At 42.1% G+C, this 27,468-nt stretch overlaps 1 protein-coding gene across 1 annotated transcript; it reads right to left on the bottom strand.

Annotated features, from left to right (window-relative positions):
- Positions 1 to 1,612: 1,612 nt before the first annotated feature.
- Positions 1,613 to 26,490, bottom strand: LOC121536621 (caveolae-associated protein 2-like). Its single transcript, XM_041844029.2, has 2 exons — positions 25,768 to 26,490; positions 1,613 to 4,103 (listed from the first exon to the last, which is right to left on the bottom strand). Exons 1-2 carry the CDS (start codon positions 26,317 to 26,319, stop codon positions 3,231 to 3,233), a joined length of 1,425 nt encoding a protein of 474 aa, XP_041699963.2. The 5' UTR covers positions 26,320 to 26,490; the 3' UTR covers positions 1,613 to 3,230.
- Between the last annotated feature and the right edge of the window lie 978 nt (positions 26,491 to 27,468).

The following is a 27,468-nucleotide window of genomic DNA, read 5'->3' as shown; positions in this document are numbered from 1 at the left end:
GGTGCTGTTTTGCTGGAACGGATGCTTTCTCCAGTGAATTGCGAATTGAAGGAAAGTTATGAAACAAAGATACTATTTTTTTTGTTGGTCAATTTTTTGGGAAGCATGGCTTCCCTTGGTCTCCATGAATACACACCACTGATTGGAGATTGGCTGTGCTTTAGAAGAGAGTGAGAGAAAGATAATGAGAAATGGGGAGAGAGAATATGTGTGTGTGTGTGTGTGTGTGAGAGAGCAACATGGAGAGAAAGAGGAGAAGATGTCTCTGTGATGGATAGATAAAGAGTGTATAGCTTGTGGTAAAAAATGTAAGGCCATGCAGGTGAGCAAACAGGTGGACACATCTCTCTTCAATTTATACCTCCTCTCAAAACTCGAGTCCCGATTCGTCCTGATTCTCCAAAAGTGTGCATTTGCACAATCCCCATCATGCATTTCAAATAATTGAATTGGTGTTGGCATTAGCTGGAAAGAGTTTTCACCATTGTTAAATTCATGATACTGAGTGTGGAGAATCGGGACTCAACCTGTCTCATTCTCTGGTCTACTCACACTGTCCAAAAAATAGCATTTTTCTAACTTCTTTACCCTCCTTACCCCTCCCCTTCTCTGCCCTCCCTGCCCAGGCACACTCTATCCCCCTCCCCTCCTTCCTAGTGGGTCAGTGCCCAGGGGCCTCCCTGGGGGCAACACACCTGTGGCCCATGAGGGCCCCAGTTCCCCCTGCCGCCACGTCCAGGCAGAGGGCAGTGCATGAAAAATGGGCTGCCAAGGAGTCATCTGTCAAACCCAGGAATGCCTCTCTGCTCTGCCTCTCATTCTCTCTTTCCCATCTCTCTCTCGCCGGAGAAATAAAATACAATCATCATCTGCTTAATGGTTTCATTCCGTTTTACATTACATTTCATTAGGCACCTATATATTTTGGGAGGCCCCTAAGTGTGTACTAGGCATTGACTGGTTGCAAGGCACTTGTCATCAGAAAGGCCAGGGGATGCTAACCATGAAGTTCAGGCTGATATATACTCCCTATACAGGGGTTTAAATTCCTTTCCCCCCATCTCATGGATATGACACCGTATAAACAGTAGCCACAAGTTAGTGGCCAGTGCTGCACATAGATTAGATGAGCTATCCTCCCATAGTGATACGAGCGAGTAGATTCCGAAAGGAGACAACTTAAAGGAATGGAATATTTCACTATCACTCTTATCTTCTAAAACATGCAGGAATTGCTTGCTCCAGGACAGCAATTACTCACGCCAGCTTGTGAAGTCCTACATTTGAAGGCTTCCGTGCGTGTAGTATGAAAGAAAAAAAAAATGCACTCACTAACTGTAAGTCGCTCTGGATAAGAGCGTCTGCTAAATGACTAAAATGTAAATGTAAATGTAAAAATGTGTAGGAGCATGTGTGTGAGTGTCTGTGTGGGTGCCTCTGTAAATGTGTGCTAGTTTAATAAGGAAAATTCCACCAATCATCATACCAGCTGTATTTCTTTATTTTGAAAGGTATATATCTTAACTTGATTGCTGACATGCAAAACATTTTGGGACTATATCAACAATGGACTAAATAAATACCAAAATATTGTTTTTGGGTGGAGTTTTCCTTTAAGGTTTTGTGTGTGTGTGTGTGTGTTTCAACCATATAAGAGTGTGTAAACGTTGTTTATGTGAGTGCTATGCAAACCTTGTTTATGTGAGTGATCAACTCCAAAAGTCCACATATACTATTATGGAAGTACAATACTCAGGTGACAGTACCCAATAAATGTTGACAGTATTCAATAAACATGATTCTATATAAATCGTTATACCCGCTGATAATCCCATAATCTAATATGTACATATATGTAAGATTATAATTGCCCTGATATAGGGTGGTTTAGGAAAGTCCCAGTATGTAGAGCCTTTAAGGTCATAGGTTATCTTCTCCTGTCTCAATGCTGCTCCAGCAGACGTTAACCTAAGACAGATATATCAATTTACTCTCCCCAAATGTTGGTGTGGTCTGTACCTAGTGAACCATTAACCACTTTCAAGCAGTTGTTTAAGCTGTTTTAGTGAGAGTATTTATTATGGCAAATAAACTATGGTAGGGTTGGCACAAAACTGCCTCAAGTCTATGGCTATTTCCCTGCACTCAGCTTGTATGGTTACATCCAGACATGGGTCAAATACATGTATCACAAACATTCAAATACCTGAGGTGCGCTTGATTCAGCTTGACCCGCATGCCTGAGGTGCAGAGTTAGCACTTTTTGGGACTATTCCAGTGGTTGCATTATAAGTGAAATGAAGCGCACCGCATTTGCCACATCATGTATTTGACTCATCCCAACACTCTAAACGACTTTCCTTCCCTCATCGTACTTCCTCCCTATCCCCCTTTTTACTTTGAACCTGCTCTCTGAAATAATAAAAATATCCTTGATGAAGATAAGAAGCTATTTTCAGACATAGCATTTGAACATACTACAGCCTTACACAAACCTTACTGTAGAAACCTAGCTACCACCCATACCAATGCCCAGACTACCTGGCAACAGGCTACCATCCCCAAACTGTGGGGCTTTACCCTTTTTGCCAGAGATTTACCGACATTCACATGAGGCAGAGGAACAAAGAGACTATCCGTCAGACAGACAGAGAGGCCCATGCAGAGACAGACAAATAGAGAGAGATAGTTGGCTCAGTGTACTGGAGATGTGCTGTTCTCTTGAAACAGAAGCAATGTTCCAGTTGGGAAGGTGAGTAATAGTCTCTTGGCACGCTGGTTCTTTTCTTAAGGTAGCCCCACAGAAGGGTAGCTAGTTATACACACCAGGCAGGAGCAACTGATGCAGGGTCTCTTGATCACTCTTGATAACTCTGGGTCACTCAGGATCTCTAAAGGTGAGGTTGGTGATCTGGGATCATCCCATGGATCTCCTGGATAAATCATGCATGCAGGGCTGGAGGCGAAGGAGGGCTGCAAGGGGATGCCCTGTATTGCTGGCACAGGAGATTGAGTTTTTTCAGAAATAGGTCTGCCGAGGACACTTCTTTCATGTTGTGTATACATTGTGTGTGTGTGTGTGTGTCCGTGTGTGTGTATGCGTGCGTATGTGCGCATGTGTGTCTCTCTCGGAAAAATGATTTGGAAAGATGGAGGGATGACTATACTGTTGGCATGGTAACATGAAGAGGGCAAGGGGTGTGCTGGAGCAAAGGATGAGATGGATGAGATTAAGAGGCTTGCTCCACAGTAATTCCAGTAGCAGCAGGTATGGGGGATTTCACCTCCACCGGGCTCTCCTGCTCCTCCTCTTCGTCATCCTCCTCCCCAATATCGTCATCATGCTCCGGGAGAGCGAGCCCCGCCCGACGATCAGTGGTCAGGTCACACTCAAGGCTCCCCGCTTCTCCATTGAAGGTCAGCTCAACCTCCACGCTCCCAGTGCTAGAGGGACTAGCCAGCTCCTCTCCTCCCTCCACACCTAGCCCTTCCTTGGAGTGCACCTCGGCCAGAGGCAGATCCCCATCCATGCTTCCCAGGGGAGGGATCTCCACGTGGGCATGCCCGCTAGGCGAGCCTCCGGGCTGGGTTGGGTCCTCCCCTTCACCACGCATCTTCTTCACATTGAAGGTCATGGGCGACACCTTGAAGGAGGAACTCTTGGCGGCAGGGCTCTTCGGGTGGTTGGGTGTGAAGCTCTTCTTGATCTTCTCGCGGCTCGCGGGTGGCACAATCTTGGTGCCGATCTTGCTCATCTTCTTCTCAATGCTCTCGCGTGAGAAAGCCTTCTTCAGGCTGTCCACCTTCTTCAGGCTGGAGCGCTTCAGCCGGTCTGCTCTGGATCTCTCAGAGGAGGGCCGGGCCGCTCCCAGGCCCAGTGTTGCCTCACCCTCCAGGGCTTCGTCTTCCTCGTGGAGACCCCCGGCATCATCGTCGGAGGAGGACAGGCTGATGGTATGGAGACCCTCCTCCTGGGACCGGTTGGCGTCTGTCCCGGCGACGGACAGGGCAGGCGCCGCAGGGGCATCGTCCTCTATCTGGCTGGCTTGGGGGGTCTTGGGGGAGTCCTTGATGAACACGCTGGAGGGGATCTCGTTGTCTTCCTGGAATACAGAGGGGAGGATGTTAGGATTAGGAAGGTGGACATGTGAAGGAACGGGATGATCACTTGAACCAAGCCTTAGGTCATGACTTATTAATCAAGTGGACGAACACAAAACCCTGCACACTATAATTGTTTATGATTATCAGCATGAAAAATACGTACACACTGTATATCAATAGCAGATCTAATTTATCATAGTTAGATATTTAATTTAAATTAAACCCTGCATGTGCACTGCAATAATGTACTGTATCTATAATCCTCTTACAGAACAAATTGTTCCTTCATAATCGCAAAATGTGAAAAAATACAGGTATGCCATTTTTATGCTGCTATTGTTAAAGTAAACTCTCATGGGACTATTTCTAACCACACATGTACATAATCCACACAAACATTCAATCAATTTCACCGTACATCATTTGCCGCTGTATGCTTTGGCAGCCATTAACGAATGTCAAGGTTCAAGTGTGTAATAGTTTTGGACATGTTGTGCTCGTCTTTTTCAGTAAGCGCTGAGCCTGAAAGAAACCAGTCTCCACATGTTTCTTTTCTCTACTCCTGGAGACATCTGAGGAATTCCTACCTGTTTCTCTGCATGAGTCTCCTCCTCCCTCCTCTATTCCCTCACTCTCTCCAGCCATGAAAACAATGAATTGCCATATTGAGAAAGAGGGAGAGTGTTAAAAAGAGAGGGATCTCCTGAGGTATCTAAATGACCCTGTTTGTTTATCTCCTCTCGCGTGTCTCTCGCCATCTCACCTCCTTCTTCCTCACCTCATCCTATTCGCCTCTTTCCTTACCCTCCATCTCCCTATTTTTCTCTCTCCTTTTCTCTCTCGATCCCTTTATACACACACAAAACATACACAAACACACACCTCCTCCACATGTATTATAGGTAAGCAGCTATATCCCAAAATGACAGTTGGTAGTTTGTCATTTCAGTCATCTGACAGCTTCCAGAGCAGTAGGTACTTAACAGTACCAGTTACAAGTACCAGCCACACCATTTGATAAACATCAATGCTGATGTGAAAGTAGGTAAGGGTTAAGGTTTGGGATAGGGATAAAAACATAACTAATTTGACTTTTACATTTAGGGATTAATTCAGACTGGTTAAGGTAAGGGTTAAGGTTTGGGATTGGGTTAAAACAGAAAATAAATACAAACAAGTGCCTAGCATTGGGATTGAACCCATGAGCTTCAGAACCATAGCTCACGGTTTAAACCCTTCCTCTATCTCCATCTACCATGCCCTAGGAAGCCTACTAGATAGTAATAGGCGCTCGCTTTGTCCCTAGTGAACAGTATTGAATTGCATTTCCCGACATCCTGGGGACCTAGACAAACGTCTAATACTGAAGTTGATCTGGTGGGACCTGGCTGCATTTTGTTTCATGCAACTATCTCTTCAAAAGTTCACTCAGGGCTCAAGATGTGCTAACGTAACTTGAACATCTACTTAAATCATGCAATTATGTCAAAAGTGGATTTAAGCAAAAGTTTGAGTAAGTCAGGATTTAAAAAATGACCCAGAGTGGAAAGTAAGCGTGTATGTGAAAAGTGGTTATATTGGAAAGGTCTGGGCTATCTTTGAGAAATTCATCCCCTTTGTATTTACAGTGTTAGAGAATGTACAGTGCATTCGGAAGGTATTCAGACCCCTTGACTTTTTCCACATTTTGTTACGTTACAGTCTTATTCTAAAATGGTTTATACCCCATAATGACAAAGCAAAAACAGGTTTTTAGACATTTCTGCACATGTATTACAAATACAAAACTGAAATATTACATTTACATAAGTATTCAGACCCTTTATTCAGTACTTTGTTGAAGCACCTTTGGCAGCGATTACAGCCTCAATTGCACGCCCTTTCAGGAAAGAACATTATTCTTGACAGACTAAAGGCCCCTTGAAGAATGGCCTCTCTTTTTTATTCAGGTGGTGACTGTGACACATTGATTTGTTGCATTACAACCTGTAATTTAAATTGATTTTTATTTGGATTTCATGTAATGGACATACACAAAATAGTCCAAATTGGTGAAGTGAAAAAAAAATAATAACTTGTTTTAAAAAATTCTAAAAATGTAATAACGGAAAAGTGGTGTGTGCAGATGTATTCAACCCCTTTGCTATGAAGCCCCTAAATAAGATCTGGTGCAACCAATTACCTTCAGAAGTCACATAATTAGTTAAATAAAGTCCACCTGTGTGCAATCTAAGTGTCACATGATCTCAGTATATATACACCTGTTCTGAAAGGCCCCAGAGTCTACAAAACCACTAAATAAGGGGCAACACCAAGCAAGTGGCACCATGAAGACCAAGGAGCTCTCCTAACAGGTCAAGGACAAAGATGTGGAGAAGTACAGATCAGGGTTGTGTTATAAAAAAATATCCAAAACTTTGAACATCCCACGGAGCACCATTAAATCCATAATGAAAAAACTGAAAGAATATGGCTCCACAACAAACCTGCCAAGAAAGGGCCGCCCACCAAAACTCACGGACCAGGCAAGTAGGGCATTAATCAGAGAGGCAACAAAGAGACCAAAGATAACCCTGAAAGAGCTGCAAAGCTCCACAGCATTTGGTGTTTGCCAATAGGCATGTGGGAGACTCCCCAAACATATGGAAGAAGGTACTCTGGTCAGATGAGACTAAAATTAAGCTTTTTGGCCATCAAGGAAAACGCTATGTCTGGCGCAAACCCAACACCTCTCATCACCCCGAGAACACCATCAAGCATCATGCTGTGGGGATGTTTTTCATCGGCAGGGACTGGGAAACTGGTCAGAATTGAAGGAATGATGGATGGCGCTAAATACAGGGAAATTCTTGAGGGAAACCTGTTTCAGTCTTCCAGAGATTTGAGACTGGGACGGAGGTTCACCTTCCAGCAGGACAATGACCCTAAGCGTACTGCCAAAGCAACACTCGAGTGGTTTAAGGGGAAACATTTAAATGTCTTGGAATGGCCTAGTCAAAGCCCAGACCTCAATCCAATTGAGAATCTCTGGTATGACTTAAAGATTGCTGTACACCAGCGGAACCCATCCAACTTGAAGGAGCTGGAGCAGTTTTGCCTTGAAGAATGGGCAAAAATCCCAGTGGCTAGATTGAATAGTTATGCCCACTCAAGTTTTCTGTTTTTTTGTCTTATTTCTTGTTTGTTTCACAATAAACAATATTTTTCAACTTCAAAGTGGTAGGCATGTTGTGTAAATCAAATGATACAAACCCCCCAAAAAACAATTTTAATTCCAGGTTGTAAGGCAACAAAATAGGAAAAATGCCAAGGGGGGTGAATACTTTCGCAAGCCACTGTATATGTTTTGATAAGGTTTGTATTACAACTAAAGTGGCCAAATAACGCCATTAAAATTAAGCACATTAATCCACTTTTTAACCAGTGTAGAGCCTAACAGGCATACATTTACATTTTAGTCATTTAGCAGACGCTCTTATCCAGAGCGACTTACAGTTAGTGAGTGCATACATTTTTCATACTGGTCCCCCGTGGGAATCGAACCCACAACCCTGCCGTTGCAAGCGCCATGCTCTACCAACTGAGCTACAGAGGCTGCGCGTGAGTTTAAAGTTTGGGGAAGATCATTTTCACCATGAATATGTACCTTTTAAATAAAGCATTACATGCATGATCGCATTTGCCTTCACTTTCGAGAAAAGTGTTTTCCCGCTAATTGATTGCATTTTGGAACATTTGCGCTTATAGCCTTCTTCCATGTGCGCTTATAATGTGAAGAAATAGCGTATTAGTTTATCAACATTTTAAGTTAAACATTCTGATCTGTTGCATCAGCCTCATTGCTTTAAAAAAAAGTTTTTTTGATGCGAGTGATTGTATTAATTTGGGATCTATCGCATCCCACAAATGTCCCAGAATATGTTTGGAGTATTTCTTTCTTTCACAGAATAACTTTTGTACTATGGGGGATAGTTAATTAACGGTCAATTACCATGAGACCGACAGTTATTTGATTGACAATCAATGCCTGACAATTTCTTGACCGCCACAGCCCTAGTTAGCACCTCAGGGCACAGGTCTCGTTTCAACCAGACCCACTTGGTTAACCTGCTCTTCCTCTTTCCCTCCTTCTTATCAACCATCCACTCCCTTCCCTCCATCCCTCCTTCCTGCTGTTGATGAAAAGAAGCAAGTGTCCCCATTTCACCGCAGAGATGACAAACCTATCGAGTGCCACACCCATACTTAGCCTTCCAACTTTAGCTCCAAATAAAAAAGCGTATTAACATGTTCAGTGGCTACCCGTCATTCAGGTGAGCCCCACCTGTTTAGCATGTTATTTTGGCATTAATACGTGTGACATATCAGTTTGCAAACAATATAAAAAATAATAGAAATCATTGAGTTAATAAGGCAGCCCAAAAATGCAGGTGTTTCAGCCTAGCTCAGTGCTTTCTGTGGTGGTGGGGCAGCCAGCGGAAAATACGGAGCATAGGGTTTGGTAATGTTCTCTAGTTGCGCTGTGATTGGCTTAGTGTTCTGTCACACATGGGGACACTACGTCACCGCAGAATCTACGGTTGCTCGAAAATTCAAGCCCCTTGGGTGCTGTCATATAGTTACATTAGAAGTGCCCTTCCAAGAAGGCTCAAGGTCATTGGCAACAGACAAAATGACGTCAAATCACATTATATCTACCATAGCTTTGATTGGACTGATTATGTCAACATCATACTTAAAAAATATTAGCTAGCAATCTACTGGCAAATCCTTTTCAATCCTTGTCATATGAAGAGAAATGATAGATAAAACCTATCGGTGCTTATCAGCCATTGGACGTAAACATTACACAAGAAGTTGGAAATCGCAAATTCAACATTGAGTGGTTTGGAAGGAATCAGTGGCTAACTGCAAGCGTTGCAAAGCAATCACTAGCCAGCTATTCAGTGGAGTCGCTGTGTGGTCCAGGTCTGTGTTTAAGGGTCTCTTTTACAAGCTTAAAAGGATAAACATTCAACACGATGGGCCAGAAAAGGTTGAATACGTTGGCCATGCTGTCAATCCAGCATGACTTCTGCCATGCTCAAAACAACTGGAAACTCGGAACTGGGAAATCTCAGACTTCAGTGAGTTCATGACAACTGGGAACTCTGAAAGAAATGAGCTCCGACTGGGAAAATTGGTTTTGAACGGTCATCCGACTCGGAATTCCAAGTCGGGAAATCGGGCCTCTTTCTAGAGCTCCGACCTGAAGATCACTGACGTCATGATTCAACCTTGTTTTTTTCAGAGTTCCCAGTTGTCTTGAAAGCACCATAAATCCAGAGAATGCCAGATTTTGATGACAAAGTTTGATGACAAAATTTGCCCACAAAGGACCGCCGCGCCACCGTCCTGTTCAAGTCAGCACAGCACAACAAGGTGAGTCCAAAAATGGCTTGTATGCTGCTGCATAAATGATGTAATATGCCAGGGAGATATGTATACTGTCTGTAGCTAAGAAAGTAATACTAAGTGTATGTTGTGTAGTAAGCTGTTAGTAGTCCATATGCCTCACCCTAATTATTTGGTCCCTTTCCCCCTCCTAACTTAGCCTGCTGTTCCCAATTTGTAAGTCGCTCTGGATAAGAGTGTCTGCTAAATGACGTAAATGTAAATGTAAATGTTCTGACTTGGTGGTGCACATGTAGCCTATAGCCTGTTTTAGAGAAATGTTATCATTAAATATTGTAAGAGCTTTCATTGTCTGCTTATCCTATGGTTCTGACTTTGTCTACAGGCAGAATACTGTAAGAATGGCCCATGTTCTGAATTCTGTCTCTGTACATTTCAAAGGTGCTGAATAAATAGTTATATTGACTCCGTCCGTCCTAGCTCGCTCATTAATGTCTTAATCGAAATTACAGATTGCCTCTTACTCGTCGTCCCCTTATGCCACAGTTTGTACATCTCAATTGTCAGTAGAAACCACATTTGTTTAAGCAAGTCAGCCATATCAGCTATGTTTATTTTAAAGGCAGTAAATGAGGCTCAATTAACTGTTTTGCTGCCAGACAAGGCTCCGCTGATAGCCAGGTGTAGCAGTGGTAAGGATTCACTCCATGGTGCTGAAAATAAATCTCTGCTGTTGGACAGCTTTATGTAGGCCCTAACAGTTTGTGGGTACAGTTTGTCACCGTTATAGTGCAATTCATGTGTTGTGTTGTGGCTTTGCCGGCATGCATCTAAAAATGTTTTGAGGAGTTTGTCCCACCAAGATTTACATGCTAAAATCGCCACTGAACATGTTAATGCTTGAGAGGGAATTTAATGCTTGAGAGGGAATTCAATTATGAATAACTGGCTGTTTTCTTTTAACAGCCTTCTGTACAAACAGATGTAAGGCATTGACATAAGGTATGTAAATGATAACAGGAACACTTTTATTAATGTGACTTTATAGTGGTATGTTGATTTACCTGTGTAGTGTGTGTGTGTGTCCATTTGTGTAGGTGTGCGTGTATTCAAACACATAATTGGACCTCACACTATGACCCAGTAATAAACATATTAACGCATCCCCTAAAGCGATGGACTCAACACACAACTTGGGCACAAATCAAAAGTAATCTAACTCATTTCGAACGCACTTCTCTGCTTCCTGTCTCTGTCTCTCTTTCTTTCTCTCTCTGTCTCTGTATTTATGTCACTCTCTTTTTTTCTCTTCACCTTTTACCCTTCCTCCCTCTCGGGCCCTTTATTTCCACTTTATCTACACAGCCACCTCCTCCTCCCTCTCCCCCCATTAGTGTCATCACATGCCCTTGTCCTGGGAAAATAACAAACCCGGAGTCTCTTCCCTAAGCCTATTTCCATGGAAATTTGACTTAATCTGCATGTGCTTTGATTAGCCTGCTACAAAGTATTGTGGGATTCCACTGGGTCAACCCCTGTGTTACGTAACATTTATTCCTCCCATGTCAACAGGGCCGTAGGAAGGAAGGAAATGGGCTTGTGTCGTTTGGCGTGTGGAGAGATCAGCAATGTGATTGGCTGTTAACTTAGTACAACCAGTACATGACCAGGGGAAACGTAAAACACACATGGGCACACACTGGCAAAACAATGAACAAGGGAAACACACACATACCAGCACATGCAAGCATGCACACACACACACACACAAAGACACACAGACACAGATACACACACTGGCAAAACAACCCCATCACTTGATGTTTTTCTGATTAGATCAAACAGCCAATAGGAACTGCTTTAAGAGGTGAAGACAGATTAGCATGTCTACAGAAAACAACTGTCATAGACTTGATATGAAAAGTCTATGTCACACTCATGTCAGCATTACGTAGTTTACCGTATTTAAAGTCAATACAACATAATGACTCATCATGCCTACCCATTAAGTGCCCACACAGGATGGCACAACAAGTTTCAGGGCCTCTTTCCCAACCCTCCCGAAAGGGACAAAAATTGGGAAAAAAGCATGACTGAGCTTATGCAATTACAAAAACACAATGCCCAATTCAACTCCAACCTCAAGCAAACGTGCTAACCAACTCAATGCTGGGGCAGTGACGTGGGCATATATCATGGCCATTGTTTCGATAAGCAGCTATGGAGATATTACACTTATTTTTGTCAGTGTAGTTCTTGATTGTTGTATTGTTTACTTGGACTTTACTTGGAAACGTCACTTCAGTTACATAGCATTGTTTCAATATTTCCCATGTAATGTTAATGTGGAGCTAACATGGCTGCCATAGAATGTTGAAGTGTCATGTAATGCTCATTCTAGACATTCAGGGTGCGTTCGTAAATTCGCTCTGGCTATGTACTCCAATTTCAGAGCACTCTCGTCTGAATGTGCCAGAGCGCATAATAACTGATGAATTTACAAACGCTCAACACCCGTTGAATATGGCCGGTGTCAGTAAACCTCTGCAAAAAAGCGTAATTTAATTGTTGCCAGCAGCACAGTTACAGTCACCTACGCTCTGGATAACATGAAAACAGCCTAACCAGCTCTGCTAAGGCGAGAAAAATGGTCAGAGTGAGGTGTTCTCTCATTTATGTCTGGAAGTAGCTAGCAAGCTAGCTAACTTTAGCCAGTTAGCTTGGGTGCTTGACTGCCGTTGTGAGGCCAGAACGCTCGGATCAACCCTACTCCTCGGACAGAACGTCCAGTGTGCGCTCTGAATTTACGAACGCACAATCTGACAACGCTCCGAATTTACGAACGGAAAATCTGACAATGCTCTGAATTTACGAACGGACAATCTGAAAGTGCTCTGAATTTACGAACACCCAGAGCGCACTCTGAGCGCTCTCTGGCACTCCTGAGTGAATTTACAAATGCACCCTCAGTTACATAGTATTGTTTAAAATTCCCCCATGGGGAGCTAACATGGCTGCCATATAATTTTGTAGTGTCATGTAAATGCATCGTAATGCAGAAACCTCAATGTCCTAACTCTCTAAATCAGTGGTCACCAACCGGTCGATCACGATCGACTGGTCGATCTCCAAGGCATTCCTAGTCGATCGTCAAACATTTCTGTAAAAACCCAACAATAAAGCCTTCCGTTCCTATATTCTTTATTCGTCTCACGCTGTTGGGGTTAGGTGCACCGGATTCAGCTGCCCTGCAGGCCGGGTAGGGGAAGTGTTCCCATTTTGAACCATTTCATGTGTCTGAAGGTACAAACTCTGCCTTTATGACCTTTTTAAGTCATGTTTTAAAAAATCTGAGCGGTAGATCTCGGGTTGCCTTTTGACTCAGAAAGTGATCTTGAATCAGAAAAGGTTGGTTACCACTGCTCTAAATACATGGCTCTGATAATACCCAGTGGGCTATGCAGTTCTTTGTAATATGTTCATTTTCACATATACATTTACATTTTGGTCATTTAGCAGACACAATTATCTAGAGTGACTGGATAACAATGTATCACTGTCATAGCAAGTAAAACGTTTCTGTAACCGTTACTGAGAATGTTGTTGCTGTTTGGGCCGGCTACTTGCAAATGTATTTTTGTATTTTAAAATGCAAAATACATGTATTTTAAAATGCAAAATACGTGTATTTTAATGAAATACATTACAAAATACAAGTATTCTGTAGTTTATTTTGATACATTGATCTTTATGGTATTTTGTAATTGTATTTTGTAATTTTTGCACATCCCTGAGCGCAACAAAGTCACCTGTGGTTGTCAAACCACCCCTGCACAAAAGGAATCATTGGCAGCCATTGACAGTATGCACAATGTAACTTTGTCTTAGGAGACCGAAACAGTGAGATGCATATAGTTGTCAAACCTGAATTGGTGAAAGGCAAAAGAGCAGGACTCAGGGTAAAAACTAAACTCAAATAAATGAAAGAAACCTCTCTCTCTCTCTCTCAATTTCAATTTTAAGGGGCTTTATTGGCATGGGAAACATGTGTTTACATTACCAAAGCAAGTGAAATAGATAATAAACAAAAGTGAAATAAATAATAAAAAATGAACAGTAAACATTACTCTCTCTCTCTCCCTCTCTTTTCACCTATCATACTTCATGTCAACCTCTCCTTGTATTTTCATTTTGTCTAATTGCCTTCACATACCTTCATCCCCTTCTCTATTCCTGAACTTTTCTTTTCAGCTCTTTAACTCTGTCCACCTCCCTCTGTTGTCCTTTTTTCTCTTTTCCTCTCTCTTTTCCCCCTTTCTCTCTCTCTCTCTCTCTCTCTCTCTCTCTCTCTCTCTCTCTCTCTCTCTCTCTCTCTCTCTCTCTCTCTCTCTCTCTCTCTCGCTCTCTCTCGCTCTCTCTCTCTCCTTCCTTCCCTCTTTCTTTCTTTTTTGACTCTTCTCTCTCACCGTAGCCTGTTCAAAAAGAGGGAGATTAACAGAGGAATGAACACCAAAGGGAAAATGTGAACGATAACAAAGAGAGGAGCCACAGGGTAAACAAACAGGTTTGTTCATTTCAGTCTGCAGGACTATCTGGCTCCACGGACAGGGACAGCCATATTAGGTGTCATGACAGAAACAGGATCATATTCAATAGATTAAAAAGGTTTTGCAAAAGAAAATCAGTCTGTTTTTCTTCCGTTTTGTGCCAGTGAACACAACCCAGATGAGTGTAGGGATTCAAGGCCGACTTTGGTGTTGTGGTAGTTGTCATTGAACAAAACTCATCCATGCACATCGGGGGATGAGGAAACGAAAGGCTTTGTTGTTTGAGAGAGCAACAAAAACAAAATGCTTGTAAAGAGAGGGTATTTGTACGTTATCCCTGCCCACTGAAACATAACACCTTTGAGATATGGGCGCACGAACACACACACACGCACACACACACAATTCATGGATATACCCTCAAGCCAGTTTTGTTGTATAACATAGACGCTATAGAGTTGACTATGCATTCTTTGACTAACATGTACTAACGTCTACAATACAGTATATCGCCGTTGTGGATCTTGCATATTAGAATGATATGAGAGTATAATAGGGACTGTAACAGAGCATTTTTTTTTCAATCACTATGGTACAAAACTCAAAACAGATCATCAAAAAGGCAGTTGTTTCAAAACTTTAAGCACATTTTCAATTGACTAAGTATAACACACAAAATCAGTCTCTTTTTCACCAAACGTAATTAGTGTTTCATCTAGAAAAACATATTTCACATTGCAATACATGTTCACATAAAGTAATTGCCTTTCACAATGCAATGTTCACATTCATTTTGATATGATTCTCTTCTCATTTGTTAAAATATATTTTACTATTACTTAATCTGACTACTCTTAAATGATAATCACTCAACCTTTTGGTAAACCTATAGATTTTAAACTGGTTTCTCTACTACAGATTTTGAGAACTACAGTACATAATGAAAATGCACAGTTGAAGTCGGAAGTTTACACACACTTAGGTTGTAGTCATTAAAACTCGTTTTTCAACCACTCCACACATTTCTTGTTAACAAACTATAGTTTTGGCAAGTCACTTATAATTCACTGTATCACAATTCCAGTGGGTCAGAAGTTTACATACACTAAGTTGACTGTGCCTTTAAACAGCTTGGAAAATTCCAGAAAATTATGTCATGGCTTTAGAAGCTTCTGATAGGCTAATTGACAATTGGAGGTGTACCTGTGGATGTATTTCAAGGCCTACCTTCAAACTCAGTGCCTCTACTTGACATCATGGGAAAATCAAAAGAAATCAGCCAAGACCTCTGATTTTTTTTTTTGTAGAACTCCACAAGTCTGGTTCATCATTGGGAGCAATTTCCAAATGCCTGAAGGTACCACGTTCATCTGTACAAACAATAGTACTCAAGTATAAACAACATGGGACCACGCAGCCATCATACCACTCAAGAAGGAGACGCGTTCTGTCTCCTAGAGATGAACGTACCTTGGTGCGAAAAGTGCAGATCAATCCCAGAACAACAGCAAATTACCTTGTGAAGATGCTGGAGGAAACCGGTACAAAAGTATCTATAGCCACAGTAAAACGAGTCCTATATCGACAAAACCTGAAAGGCCGCTCAGCAAGGAAGAAACCACCGCTCCAAAACCACCATAAAAAAGCCAGTCTATGGTTTGCAACTGAACATAGGGACAAAGATTGTACTTTTTGGAGAAATGTCCTCTGGTCTGATGAAACAAAAATAGAACTGTTTGGTCATAATGACCATCATTGTGTTTGGAGGAAAACGGGGGTTGCTTGCAAGCCGAAGAACACCATCCCTACCGTGTAGCACGTAGGTGGCAGCATCATGCTGTGGGGGTGCTTTGCTACAGGAGGGACTCGTGCACTTCACAAAATAGATGGCATCAGAGGAAGGAAAATGATGTGGATATATTGAAGCAACATCTCAAGACATCAGTCAGGAAGTTAAAGCTTGGTCGCAAATGGGTCTTCCAAATGGACAATGACCCCAATCATACTTTCAAAGTTGTGGCAAAATGACTTAAGGACAACATTGTCAAGGTATTGGAGTGGCCATCACAAAGCCCTGACCTCAATCCTATAGAAAATGTGTGGGCAGAACTGAAAAAGCGTGTGCGAGCAAGGAGGCCTACAAACCTGACTGTTACACCAGCTCTGTCCTGAGGAATGGGCCAAAATTCACCCAATTTATTGTTGGAAGCTTGTGGAAGGCTACCCGAAATGTTTGACCCAAGTTAAACAATTTAAAGGCAATGCTACCAAATACTAATTGAGTGTATGTAAACTTCTGACCCACTGGGAATGTGATGAAAGAAATAAAAGCTGAAATAAATAATTCTCTCTACTATTATTCTGACATTTCACATTCTTAAAATAAAGTGGGGATCCTAACTGACCTAAGACAGGGAATTTTTACTAGGATTAAATATCAGGAATTGTAAAAAACTGAGTTTAAATCTATTTGGCTAAGGTGTATGTAAACTTCCGACTTCAACTGTATGTCTGTAAAGTAGAAACATAAAGTCTGATATGTAATGTACTATTATTATTATTATTTTTTTTTTATTTTTTTTTATTATGATGACTATTATGATTTTATTTTACAGTAAGTTTAACAGAAATCTGATATTGACAAGATCACAGATGTACTGTATATAACAAATGCATCCCCTTTTCAGTAAACATGTATCTAAAATGAAGTTGCTGGGGTGGGCCAACACTATAATGTAATACCATAATATATGCCATTTATGTAGCAGACACTTTTATCTAGTCCACACATTTTTGTATGTGACCCCAGTGGGAATCTAACCCACAACTCTGGTGTTGCTAGTGCCATACGAACTGAGTCACGCACAGGACCACTACAATACATAAGTACAATACAATACTGTAAAATACAATATATGATGATTACAATACTGGTGAAAGATGTATGATTGCAATCCCCATGAGCGTACCACCCTCCTTCAGAGCATGGATGAGGCATGCAATGACATCAATCCAGAACTATGTGAAGCTTGGATTCCATGCCAAAAGGTTTTTCCCCAGGTGCATGAACAATGAGGACATTTACTGCGAAGTTGATGAGAACCTATGGCCAAAATGCAAACTAGTGCCTGCTAAACATTGTTTCTTTCATTACAGTACACCTATGCTATAATTATATCTGAACAATATGTTTTTTTTTGTGTCAATGATTGTGAAAGATGTCTTTAATGATCACACTCAACATGCTCAGTACTGACACAAATGACTGATGATTGGCTGAAAGAAATTGATAGTAAGAAGATTGTGGGAGCTGTTTTGTTAGACTTCAGAGCAGCTTTTGATGTCGTTGATACTAACGTATTGCTGAAAAACAGAGGTGTTATGGATTTGCATCCTCTGCTTTATTAAGGATTGAGAGTTACCTATCTAATAGAACACAGAAGGTTTTTGTTAATGGAAGCCTCTCTCTTGCAAATTCAGTTGAGTGTGGTGTACCACAGGGCAGCCGGCTAGGGCCATTATTGTTTTCTGTTTTTACAAATGACCTTCCACTAACCTTGAATAAAGCCTGTGTGTCTATGTACGCTGACAACTCAACAGTATACACGATGGCTGCAACAGTAAAATAAATAACTGGGACACTTAACATAGAGCTCCAGTCAGTTTTACAATAGGTAACTAGCAATAGGCTGGTGCTAAATACTGTGTATCAAAAACTAAAAGCATAACTTTTTTTTAAATTATTGAATAATGTGGCTACTGAGCAAGTTGAGGAGACTAAACTGCTGGTTGTAACCCTACTGTAGATAGCAAGCTTTCATGGTCAAAACATATAGACTCAAGCTCTGTCAGATTGGATGGGGAGCATTGCTGCACAGCTATTTTCAGGACTCTCCAGAGATGTTCGATCGGGTTCAAGTCCAGGCTCTGGCTGGGCCACTCAAGGACATTCACAGACTTGTCCCGAAGCCACTCCTGCGTTGTCTTGGCTGTATGCTTAGGTTCGTTGTCCTGTTGGAAGGTCAACCTTCGCCCCAGTATGAGGTCCTGAGCGCTCTGGAGCAGGTTTTCATCAAGGATCTCTCTGTACTTTGCTCCGTTCATCTTTGCCTCGATCCTGACTAGTCTCCCAGTCCGTGCTGCTGAAAAGCATCCCCACAGCATGGTGCCAGGTTTCCTCCAGACGTGACGGTTGGCATTCAGGCCAAATATTTTAATCTTGGTTTAATCAGACCAGAGAATCTTGTTTCTTAAGGTCTGAGACTCTTTAGGTGCCTTTTGGCAAACTCCAAGCGGGCTGTAATGTGCCTTTTACTGAGGAGTGGCTTCTGTCTGGCCACTCTACCATAAAGGCCTGATTGGTGGAGTGCTGCAGATATGGTTGTCCTTCTGGAAGGTTTTCCCATCTCCACAGAGGAATTCTAGAGCTCTGTCAGAGTGACCATCAGGTTCTTGGTCACCTCCCTGACCAAGGCCCTTCTCCCTTGATTGCTCAGTTTGGCTGGGCGGCAAGCTCTAGGAAGAGTCTTGGTGGTTCCAAACATCTTCCATTTTAGAATGATGGAGGCCACTGTGTTCTTGGGGACCTTCAATGCTGCAGAAATGTTTTGGTAACCCTCCCCAGTTCTATGCCTCGACACAATCCTGTCTCGGAGCCCTACGGACAATTCATTCATCCTCATGGCTTGGTTTTTGCGCTGACATTCACTGTCAACTGTGGGACCTTATGGAGACAGGTGTGTGCCTTTCCAAATCATGTCCAATCAATTGAATTTACCACAGGTGGACTCCAGTCAAGTTGTAGAAATATCTCAAGGATGATCAATGGATACATGATGCACCTGAGCTCATAGCAAAGGGGCTGAATACTTATGTAAATAAGGTATTTCTGTTTTTTATTTGTCATAAATATGCAAACATTTATGAAAATCTCTTCGCTTTGTCATTATTGGGTATTGTGTGTAGATTGCTGAGGAATTGTTTTTATTTAATCCATTTTAGAATAAGGCTGTAATGTAACAAAATGTGGAAAAAGTCAAGTTGTGTGAGTACTTTCTGAATGTGTGACATTTTAAATTGATATATTTCAGTCCTTGACTAATAATGTACTGGACTATGTACAGTGGGGAAAAAAAGTATTTAGTCAGCCACCAATTGTGCAAGGTCTCCCACTTAAAAAGGAGAGAGGCCTGTAATTTTCATCATAGGTACACGTCAACTATGACAGACAAAATGAGAAAAGAAAATCTAGAAAATCACGTTGTAGGATTTTGAATGAATTTATTTGCAAATTATGGTGGAAAATAAGTATTTGGTCAATAACAAAAGTTTCTCAATACTTTGTTATATACCCTTTGTTGGCAATGACACAGGTCAAACGTTTTCTGTTAGTCTTCACAAAGTTTTCACACACTGTTGCTGGTATTTTGGCCCATTCCTCCATGCAGATCTCCTCTAGAGCAGTGATGTTTTGGGGCTGTCGCTGGGCAACACGGACTTTCAACTCCCTCCAAAGATTTTCTATGGGGTTGAGATCTGGAGACTGGCTAGGCCACTCCAGGACCTTGAAATGCTTCTTACGAAGCCACTCCTTCGTTGCCCGGGTGGTGTGTTTGGGATCGTTGTCATGCTGAAAGACCCAGCCACATTTCATCTTCAATGCCCTTGCTGATGGAAGGAGGTTTTCACTCAAAATCTCACGATACATGGCCCCATTCAATCTTTCCTTTACACGGATCAGTCGTCCTGGTCCCTTTGCAGAAAAACAGCCCCAAAGCATGATGTTTCCACCCCCATACTTCACAGTAGGTATGGTGTTCTTTGGATGCAACTCAGCATTCTTTGTCCTCCAAACACGACGAGTTGAGTTTTTACCAAAAAGTTATATTTTGGTTTCATCTGACCATATGACATTCTCCCATTCCTCTTCTGGATCATCCAAATGCACTCTAGCAAACTTCAGACGGGCCTGGACATGTACTGGCTTAAGCAGGGGGACACGTCTGGCACTGCAGGATTTGAGTCCCTGGCGGCGTAGTGTGTTACTGATGTTAGGCTTTGTTACTTTGGTCCCAGCTCTCTGCAGGTCATTCACTAGGTCCCCCCGTGTGTTTCTGGGATTTTTGCTCACCGTTCTTGTGATCATTTTGACCCCACGGGGTGAGATCTTGCGTGGAGCCCCAGATCGAGGGAGATTATCAGTGGTCTTGTATGTCTTCCATTTCCTAATAATTGCTCCCACAGTTGATTTCTTCAAACCAAGCTGCTTACCTATTGCAGATTCAGTCTTCCCAGCCTGGTGCAGGTCTACAATTTTGTTTCTGGTGTCCTTTGACAGCTCTTTGGTCTTGGCCATAGTGGAGTTTGGAGTGTGACTGTTTGAGGTTGTGGACAGGTGTCTTTTATACTGATAACATGTTCAAACAGGTGCCATTAATACAGGTAAAGAGTGGAGGACAGAGGAGCCTCTTAAAAAAGAAGTTACAGGTCTGTGAGAGCCAGAAATCTTGTTTGTTTGTAGGTGACCAAATATTTATCTTCCACCATAATTTGCAAATAATTCATAAAAAATCCTACAATGTGATTTTCTGGATTTTTTTTCTCTCAATTTGTCTGTCGTAGTTGACGTGTACCTATGATGAAAATTACAGGCCTCTCTCATCTTTTTAAGTGGGAGAACTTACACAATTGGTGGCTGACTAAATACTTTTTTCCCCCACTGTATTATATCTTGTTTCATGTGGACCCCAGGAAGAGTAGCTGATGCATTTGCAGTGGCTAATTGGGATCCTAATAAATACCAATACCAAATCTCACATGGGATAGAAATTATGGACATGTGATGTTCAGTCAATTTGAATGGGGTAGTGCAAGTGTATTGCCTACTGTGAAAACAGTGTAATGTACTTTAATTTACAGTACTGTAGCATATCACATTCAAAAGGCAATTTTGAAACATGTATCTTGCATTTTTTGCTATTGAATTAACTGGTTGTTAAGATAACTACATTGAAAATATATCATTATGTTGTGTTTTGGTGATTAAATCAATGTTCTCATTATATTTCACACAAAACGTATATATATTGAATATATGGCTGTGTGGTGAAGATTGTCTTTAAACAAAATGAATGCACAATAAAAATGTTTTGAATATGAGACATGCTGTGTTACAAGTGTCACCAGTTTGGAGTTTTGTACTAAGAGTTTTGAAAATGTCTTTCTAGTCAGGCTTTTCTTGAGTTCAAATGATGGGCATTGTTCGAATACTTTAGAAATGCATCCTTCCATTCTACCTTCCTTCAACTAATCACAGATCTGGATTGGTTGGATTGGTAATGGGTGGTAAAGTAATGGGGTGTTAACCTTGCTTTTACAGATGCCATTTCTTAATTTGATCATCCTGTTGAGCAGGAATTGTCCTGCACAGCAAGAAATGCACACTTGTAGTTTAGTTATGGTTTAAAAGGGCTTCTAAAGTTTGTAATTTCCGCTTTAAAATGTCAGACTTGATTTGCCCTAACGAAAAATGTATCAATTATAGTCCACATAACAATTCACATTTCCAGTTGCTGCAAGATTATTTTCCTGCTGTGTGAAACTGGCTCAAATTAACACATGGGATCGGTACCTATCCAATCACTTATTTCAAGGAAACAATGAGGGAAGGTGTATTTCTAAGTATTTGGAACATTGTCTTTAAGAATGATGAGTTGAATCAGGGGTTAAAAATTTAAAGAAAAAAAAAACTGTGTGAGGCAGCTAAAGCAGGACTGGCCCTGCCTTATCCAGCATAAGGAACTTGGATAAAAAAACCCTGTTGCCAATGCTCACTCACTGCCACCAATGGTGACAAGCCTAGAGACCTTTGGTCATGAGTTCCGTGACAATGGCAGTAAAGTCTGTTAGCTAAGCAAATAAAACTGAAATAATTAATTACTTAAAGCTGACTACTGAACTCTTCAATTTAATTAGCTGCATGGTCAGATTTTTTAAATATGATGCCAAAGTGTTTCATTCTTACTGATAGTATGCAACGGTTCAAGTACAGTATGTTAGTTAAAAATACTGATGACAATTAAAATGGGAAAGAAAAAAGATCACACAACTTCAGCCATGCATTCTCCAGCACGAATACACTGTAATCCACATTTGCTTGAGTCAAATGTGTTATAGAACATCTGTGTTTTGTTTTAGTGATGCAGCATGTTTTGTTTGGTTGTGAAGTGTGTTTTCATTTGATGCATTTGGATTTAAATATGTTTTGATAGTGTGTGATAGTCACTGTTGTTGTCACTCCATGCCTCTCAATGATTAAATGTCCCATAAACACTAGGAAGCTATCAGAGGACTTCCCTTCCCATACCACCCCGCCAATCACACTACTCATCTTGAATGTTGCACACATGCATGCACACACACGGACGCATGCACACACAAACAGATGCCTGCACACATGCACGTACGCATGCACAAACAGACACACACAAATGTGAACTGCCCAGCAAATTGTGTTGCGTACCACGATTGTATTAGTGTCCCTGTTTCCCATTTGAATATAAATGAACGTTTACCCTCTCGACAATCCAAGACCTTTCACCTCCCTGGAATCAACAACTTACTTTGTCACAAACAGAAACTAGCACATGGCATTGTAATATTCCTCTTCCGTGGCTGGGAAGGGGAGAATATGGAGACAGGAAAAGCACTGGAGCACAAACACAAACAAACAACGGGCCAAATTACAGTAATTAAGGATTACAGTTTCCCCCGGCCTCGTTAGGGCTCGTTAGGGAGAGAAAAGCAGCTGAGCGGCAGGGACCTGTCATCCTATCCGTGGCAGCGCTGGTCAGTGCTCCTTTGGCCCAAAGTGGTGGATATTTACTGAGCGCCCTTTGGAGTGGCATGGCGACATTTCCACCTCGGGTGGCACGTACAGAGCAATGTGTGTTCTCAATCAATACGTGGAGGAATCCGTCAATCAGTGGAGAGACATTTTCTAGGCCAGGAGCAAATAAGAGACAAAGAGAGCTCGGGCGTGGAGTTAGAATTGAAATGCCTTATCGGTGAGTTGCGTTGTTTATGACTCATAGAGAATTCTTCGTAGAGGTGTGTGACAGAATGGCTGAGAAAGGAGGAATAGCGGCATGTTCAAATGATAATGACAGGTGGTTTGTGGCGAGGCTGCTCACATGCTTAGGGTGACTTGGTTCAGGAACAGCCAGGGGGAGAGAAAAATAGAGAGATTGAAAAGAGAGAGGATAACGGTAGAAAAACACAGAAAGACACAGCAAGAGAAAGATAGAGAGAACGTAGAGGAAGGGAAAAAATTTACACTTGGTTCCCTTTTCCAATGTTCCCAGGGCCATGCAGAATGTCAATGAGACTGCTGTCACGTTGACCACACTCTCAACGTCTCCATAACCACCAACGGCCACTACACAGTGCCTCACACACTTTCACCCACACATACACATACCTGCAGGAACGGATGCACACAGGCACGAACACATGCAAGCACAAACACATTCCCTCACACCACTGAGGTGCCCACAATGACTCACGGCAGATTAAGGTTCGGTAAAAATGACTTGGTCCCCCACCTGCTACCATAAAGCACACTGTTAGCGCAAACTTGCATGATAACCTGCCACTTTAGGAAATGGTCAGTTTTTACTTGTACTCTATGCTGCTGGTCATATAGCCTAGATCAGGGCCTATAGACAGAACCTAATTTTACATCCGTCAATAATCCCCAAGACCCCATCATCAATATTTTACAACATTTTAGACCATAACAATAGAAGGACTACATTAAAAAAAACAAACATTGTAGGTAGGCAACAACTATAGGGATTACCTGTGGATAATCAACTATAAATGCACAACCATTAGACTAGAGTCATGCAGTTTGAGCCAATGTGCAGTATTTGCACCTGTTGCTATTGAACTACAGCGGTAGTACCTGGGAAACCAGATAAGATCATTGCTTAGGAGCTCTTAGGACTTAGCCTGTGTCAATATGACTCACCCTTTTCCTAACTGAACACATATCGAGCCCTGTCCAATCATAGAGAATATACTGGCCACACAATGATTCAGTATATTTGGTAGAATGGAGCTAGGACTGAGCAAAGAGTAATGTTGGGAAACACTATGCAAATACTATTAAAATCACACCTTTTATGTGTTGGCTCAATTGGTAAGAGCGTGACACTAATAATGCTAAGGTTGTGGGTTTAATTCATGCAGGGATCACAGTCACATATTAAACATGTATGCACTAACTGTACTGTAAGATGAAAGTGTCTGCCAAGTGATATATTATACTATTATACATTTATTGTTACGTTATATATACAGTCACCTCCAAAATGATTGGCACCCTTGATAAAGATGAGCTAAAAAGATTGTATAAAATAAATACTGAGCTATATTGCTCAGAAAATTGGGGAAATTATATTCTATTCTACTAACACAATTACTCATAGAAATATATTTTCTTTAAAAAGTAATATTGTTTAACCCACCACTGGTGTGTGTGGCCAAAGTGGAGGACAAGCAAGATAAAGACACTCACTGTAAATGCATACATCTAATTTAACCAGATTTGAGATCATTATGCGTAATGGTTATTTGGTCTTGTAAACAGATCTAGTTTAAGTCAGAGTGGTGATCTACACATTCTTTTATTATCTTCTTTGTGCCATTCCCAGACACACCCATACACACACACCCTCTCTTTCTCTCTCTCTCTCTCTCTCTCTCTCTCTCTCTCTCTCTCTCTCTCTCTCTCTCTCTCTCTCTCTCTCTCTCTCTCTCTCTCTCTCTCTCTCTCTCTCTCTTACATATCCTATGGAGTTCTTCAAAACACCACTCCCTTTATACTGTAGTTAGTTCCCACCATGAACAAGAGAACCTGAGGGGGGCTGAAACTGTGTACATATTAAAAAAATATCTTAAAACACACCTTTTTAGCTTTGCTTTTCCTTATGGTGCTTTTTAGTCGTTCAGTTTTTATTGTTATTCTGTAGGTTTTTTATCCTGTTATGTTTGTTGTGTAGTAAATATTAAAGTTTTTATTTTCATCGTTTTTTATTCCTTTTTTCCTGTGAAGCACATTGCGATGCAGTCCATGTCTGAAATGTGCTGTATAAATAAAGCTTGATTTGATTTGATGATCCTGCTTCTCCCTCTCACACACTTTCACACTTCTCCCTCTCACACACTTTTTAACTGCCAAGCCCCACTGCATCTACACAGAACACAAACATACAGTGTAGGCTGCACTCTTACACACCCTTGCATTAACTCCCAACGTGCACACTCTGTTTCACGCATGCACACACGCACACACGGACACACACACACACACACACACACACACACACACACACACACTAACAAACAACTATACTTTCAACATTCTCACAAACCTTTTTAACATTCTGTTCTCCCGCTCACACACTTGACACATATGCACACAAACAAACAAACACTTTTAACACGTTTAACATTCTTCCCTCTTCTTCTTTCACAACCGCAACACAGATTATTATTATTTAAAAAATACCTCAATATTCTCTCACCCTCACACCCTCACACACTCACAACCCCCTTCCCCATGATGATATACTAACACATTCCTCGCATCTGCTTTTCCCTTATTCCCCTTATACAAAAGCTCATCCATCCATCCCTCCATCCGCCCCTCCATCCATACCTGGAAGATGAGCACTTTGAAGTGGTTCCTCTTTAGCAGGTGTCCATGGTTGGCCTCCAGCCGCTTCACCTGCGACGCCTGCTTGTCCAGCCGCTCCCGCACATCCTTCATGTGGGTGTTGACCTTGCGTGAGCGCTCTAGCAGCTTGTTCACGCTGTTGGATGTGCTGGTGTGGTTCTTGGAAAGGCGGGTCACGTCGCCCTGGACCCCCCGCACGGCGCCCTCCAGGTCGGCCTGACGCAACTCCATGCGTCGCTGATTCTCCTGCACTGCCTCCAGCATGTTGACCAGCTTGTCGAGTAGAGCCACCACTGTGATGGCGCTCACCTGGTCCCTGGCAGTGGGACTGGTGGGACTTCCAGGTCCGAGGCTCCCAGGGGTTTTCAAGCCCAGCCTGGAGAGGGTGTTGGTGGGGGAGGAGGGTGCTGAGCTGGGGCTGAAGCTGGACACCAGGAGGTCCATGTTGTCTTGCTGTGCCTGATACTGCTGGGGGTTGACCAAGATGCTGCTGCTGTTGCTGCTGCGCTCGGCGTGCGATGAGTCTTCTCCCATGGCCACAGGGTGGAGGGGGTTAAATCTGTTGAAGCTGGGTTTAAGTAAGAAAGAGGGCTGGAAGTGTAGGGATAATGTGGCCTGTCTTGTTCTGAGGTGTTAAGAGTCTCTGTCAGTGAGTTGAGGTTGTTTTTGTTGTTGCTCCAGAGGAGGAATGAGAAGGGAAGAGGTATTCTCTCCTCTTGGTTGTTTTGGTGTCCCCTCCCCTTTTTTTTACCCTGTGTAGTAGAGCAAGAGTTGTACACACCCACTTTTCTCCTCCCCTTTTAAAAACCTCCCCCAAAGCCAGAGGGGAAGGGCATGGTTGTCCTGGTAACAGGTCTAGCCCTAAATTGCTAGAGAAAAGTACGCCAGAGGTTGCCACTGTGAGTGTTCATGTGACTGCTCTCAATGCACTGTCTGGCTGTCTGTCTGCATGAATGAATCTGAAAAGTCTGTTTGAGTGGCAATTTGAGCATTTCTGATGTTGTGTATGCCAGTGTGCATGTCTCTCTCCCAGGTTCAGGTTTGTTTGTAGTTTGTTTTCTGTTTGTTTGTAGTGTTCAGAGTTGATTAAGCAATAAGGCCTGAGGGGGTGTGGTATATGACCAATATACCATAGCTAACGGCTGTTCTTAGGCAAAACACAATGCGGAGTGCCTGGATACAGCCCTTAGCCGTGGTATATTGGCCATATACTACAAACCCCCGAGGTTCCTTAATGCTATTATAAACTGGTTATCAACGTAATTAGAAGAGTAAAAATAAATGTTTTGTCATACCCGTGGTATACCTGATATACCACGGCTTTCAGCCAATCAGCATTCAGGGCTCGAACCACCCAGTTTATAATAAGAGATATACAACGCAGTGCAAAAAGGTACAGGTTGATAAAAGAATGAGTAAGACATTATATAAGAATGAGTAAGACAGAGTAAGACTGTGGTGTGGCTTTGGTGCGCTCCATTCCAAAACAATTCAACATTTTCACTGGTGCAAATCAAGCATGATAAATCTCGCCGCCCTTTATGTTTGCATGTCCCGATATGTGCTTTTCCAAACATGTACAGACAAGTATGTGTGATTTGGTGTGTGTCCCTCTCCTCTGTTTTTGTCTCCTCTGCTCAGTAGCTTTGGTATTGGGGCACTGTGACACATGGAAATGTGGAA

The sequence above is a fragment of the Coregonus clupeaformis genome, chromosome 23 (assembly GCF_020615455.1).
Source record: "Coregonus clupeaformis isolate EN_2021a chromosome 23, ASM2061545v1, whole genome shotgun sequence".
NCBI lineage: Eukaryota > Metazoa > Chordata > Actinopteri > Salmoniformes > Salmonidae > Coregonus > Coregonus clupeaformis.
This window is presented reverse-complemented; position numbering and strand designations above follow the sequence as displayed.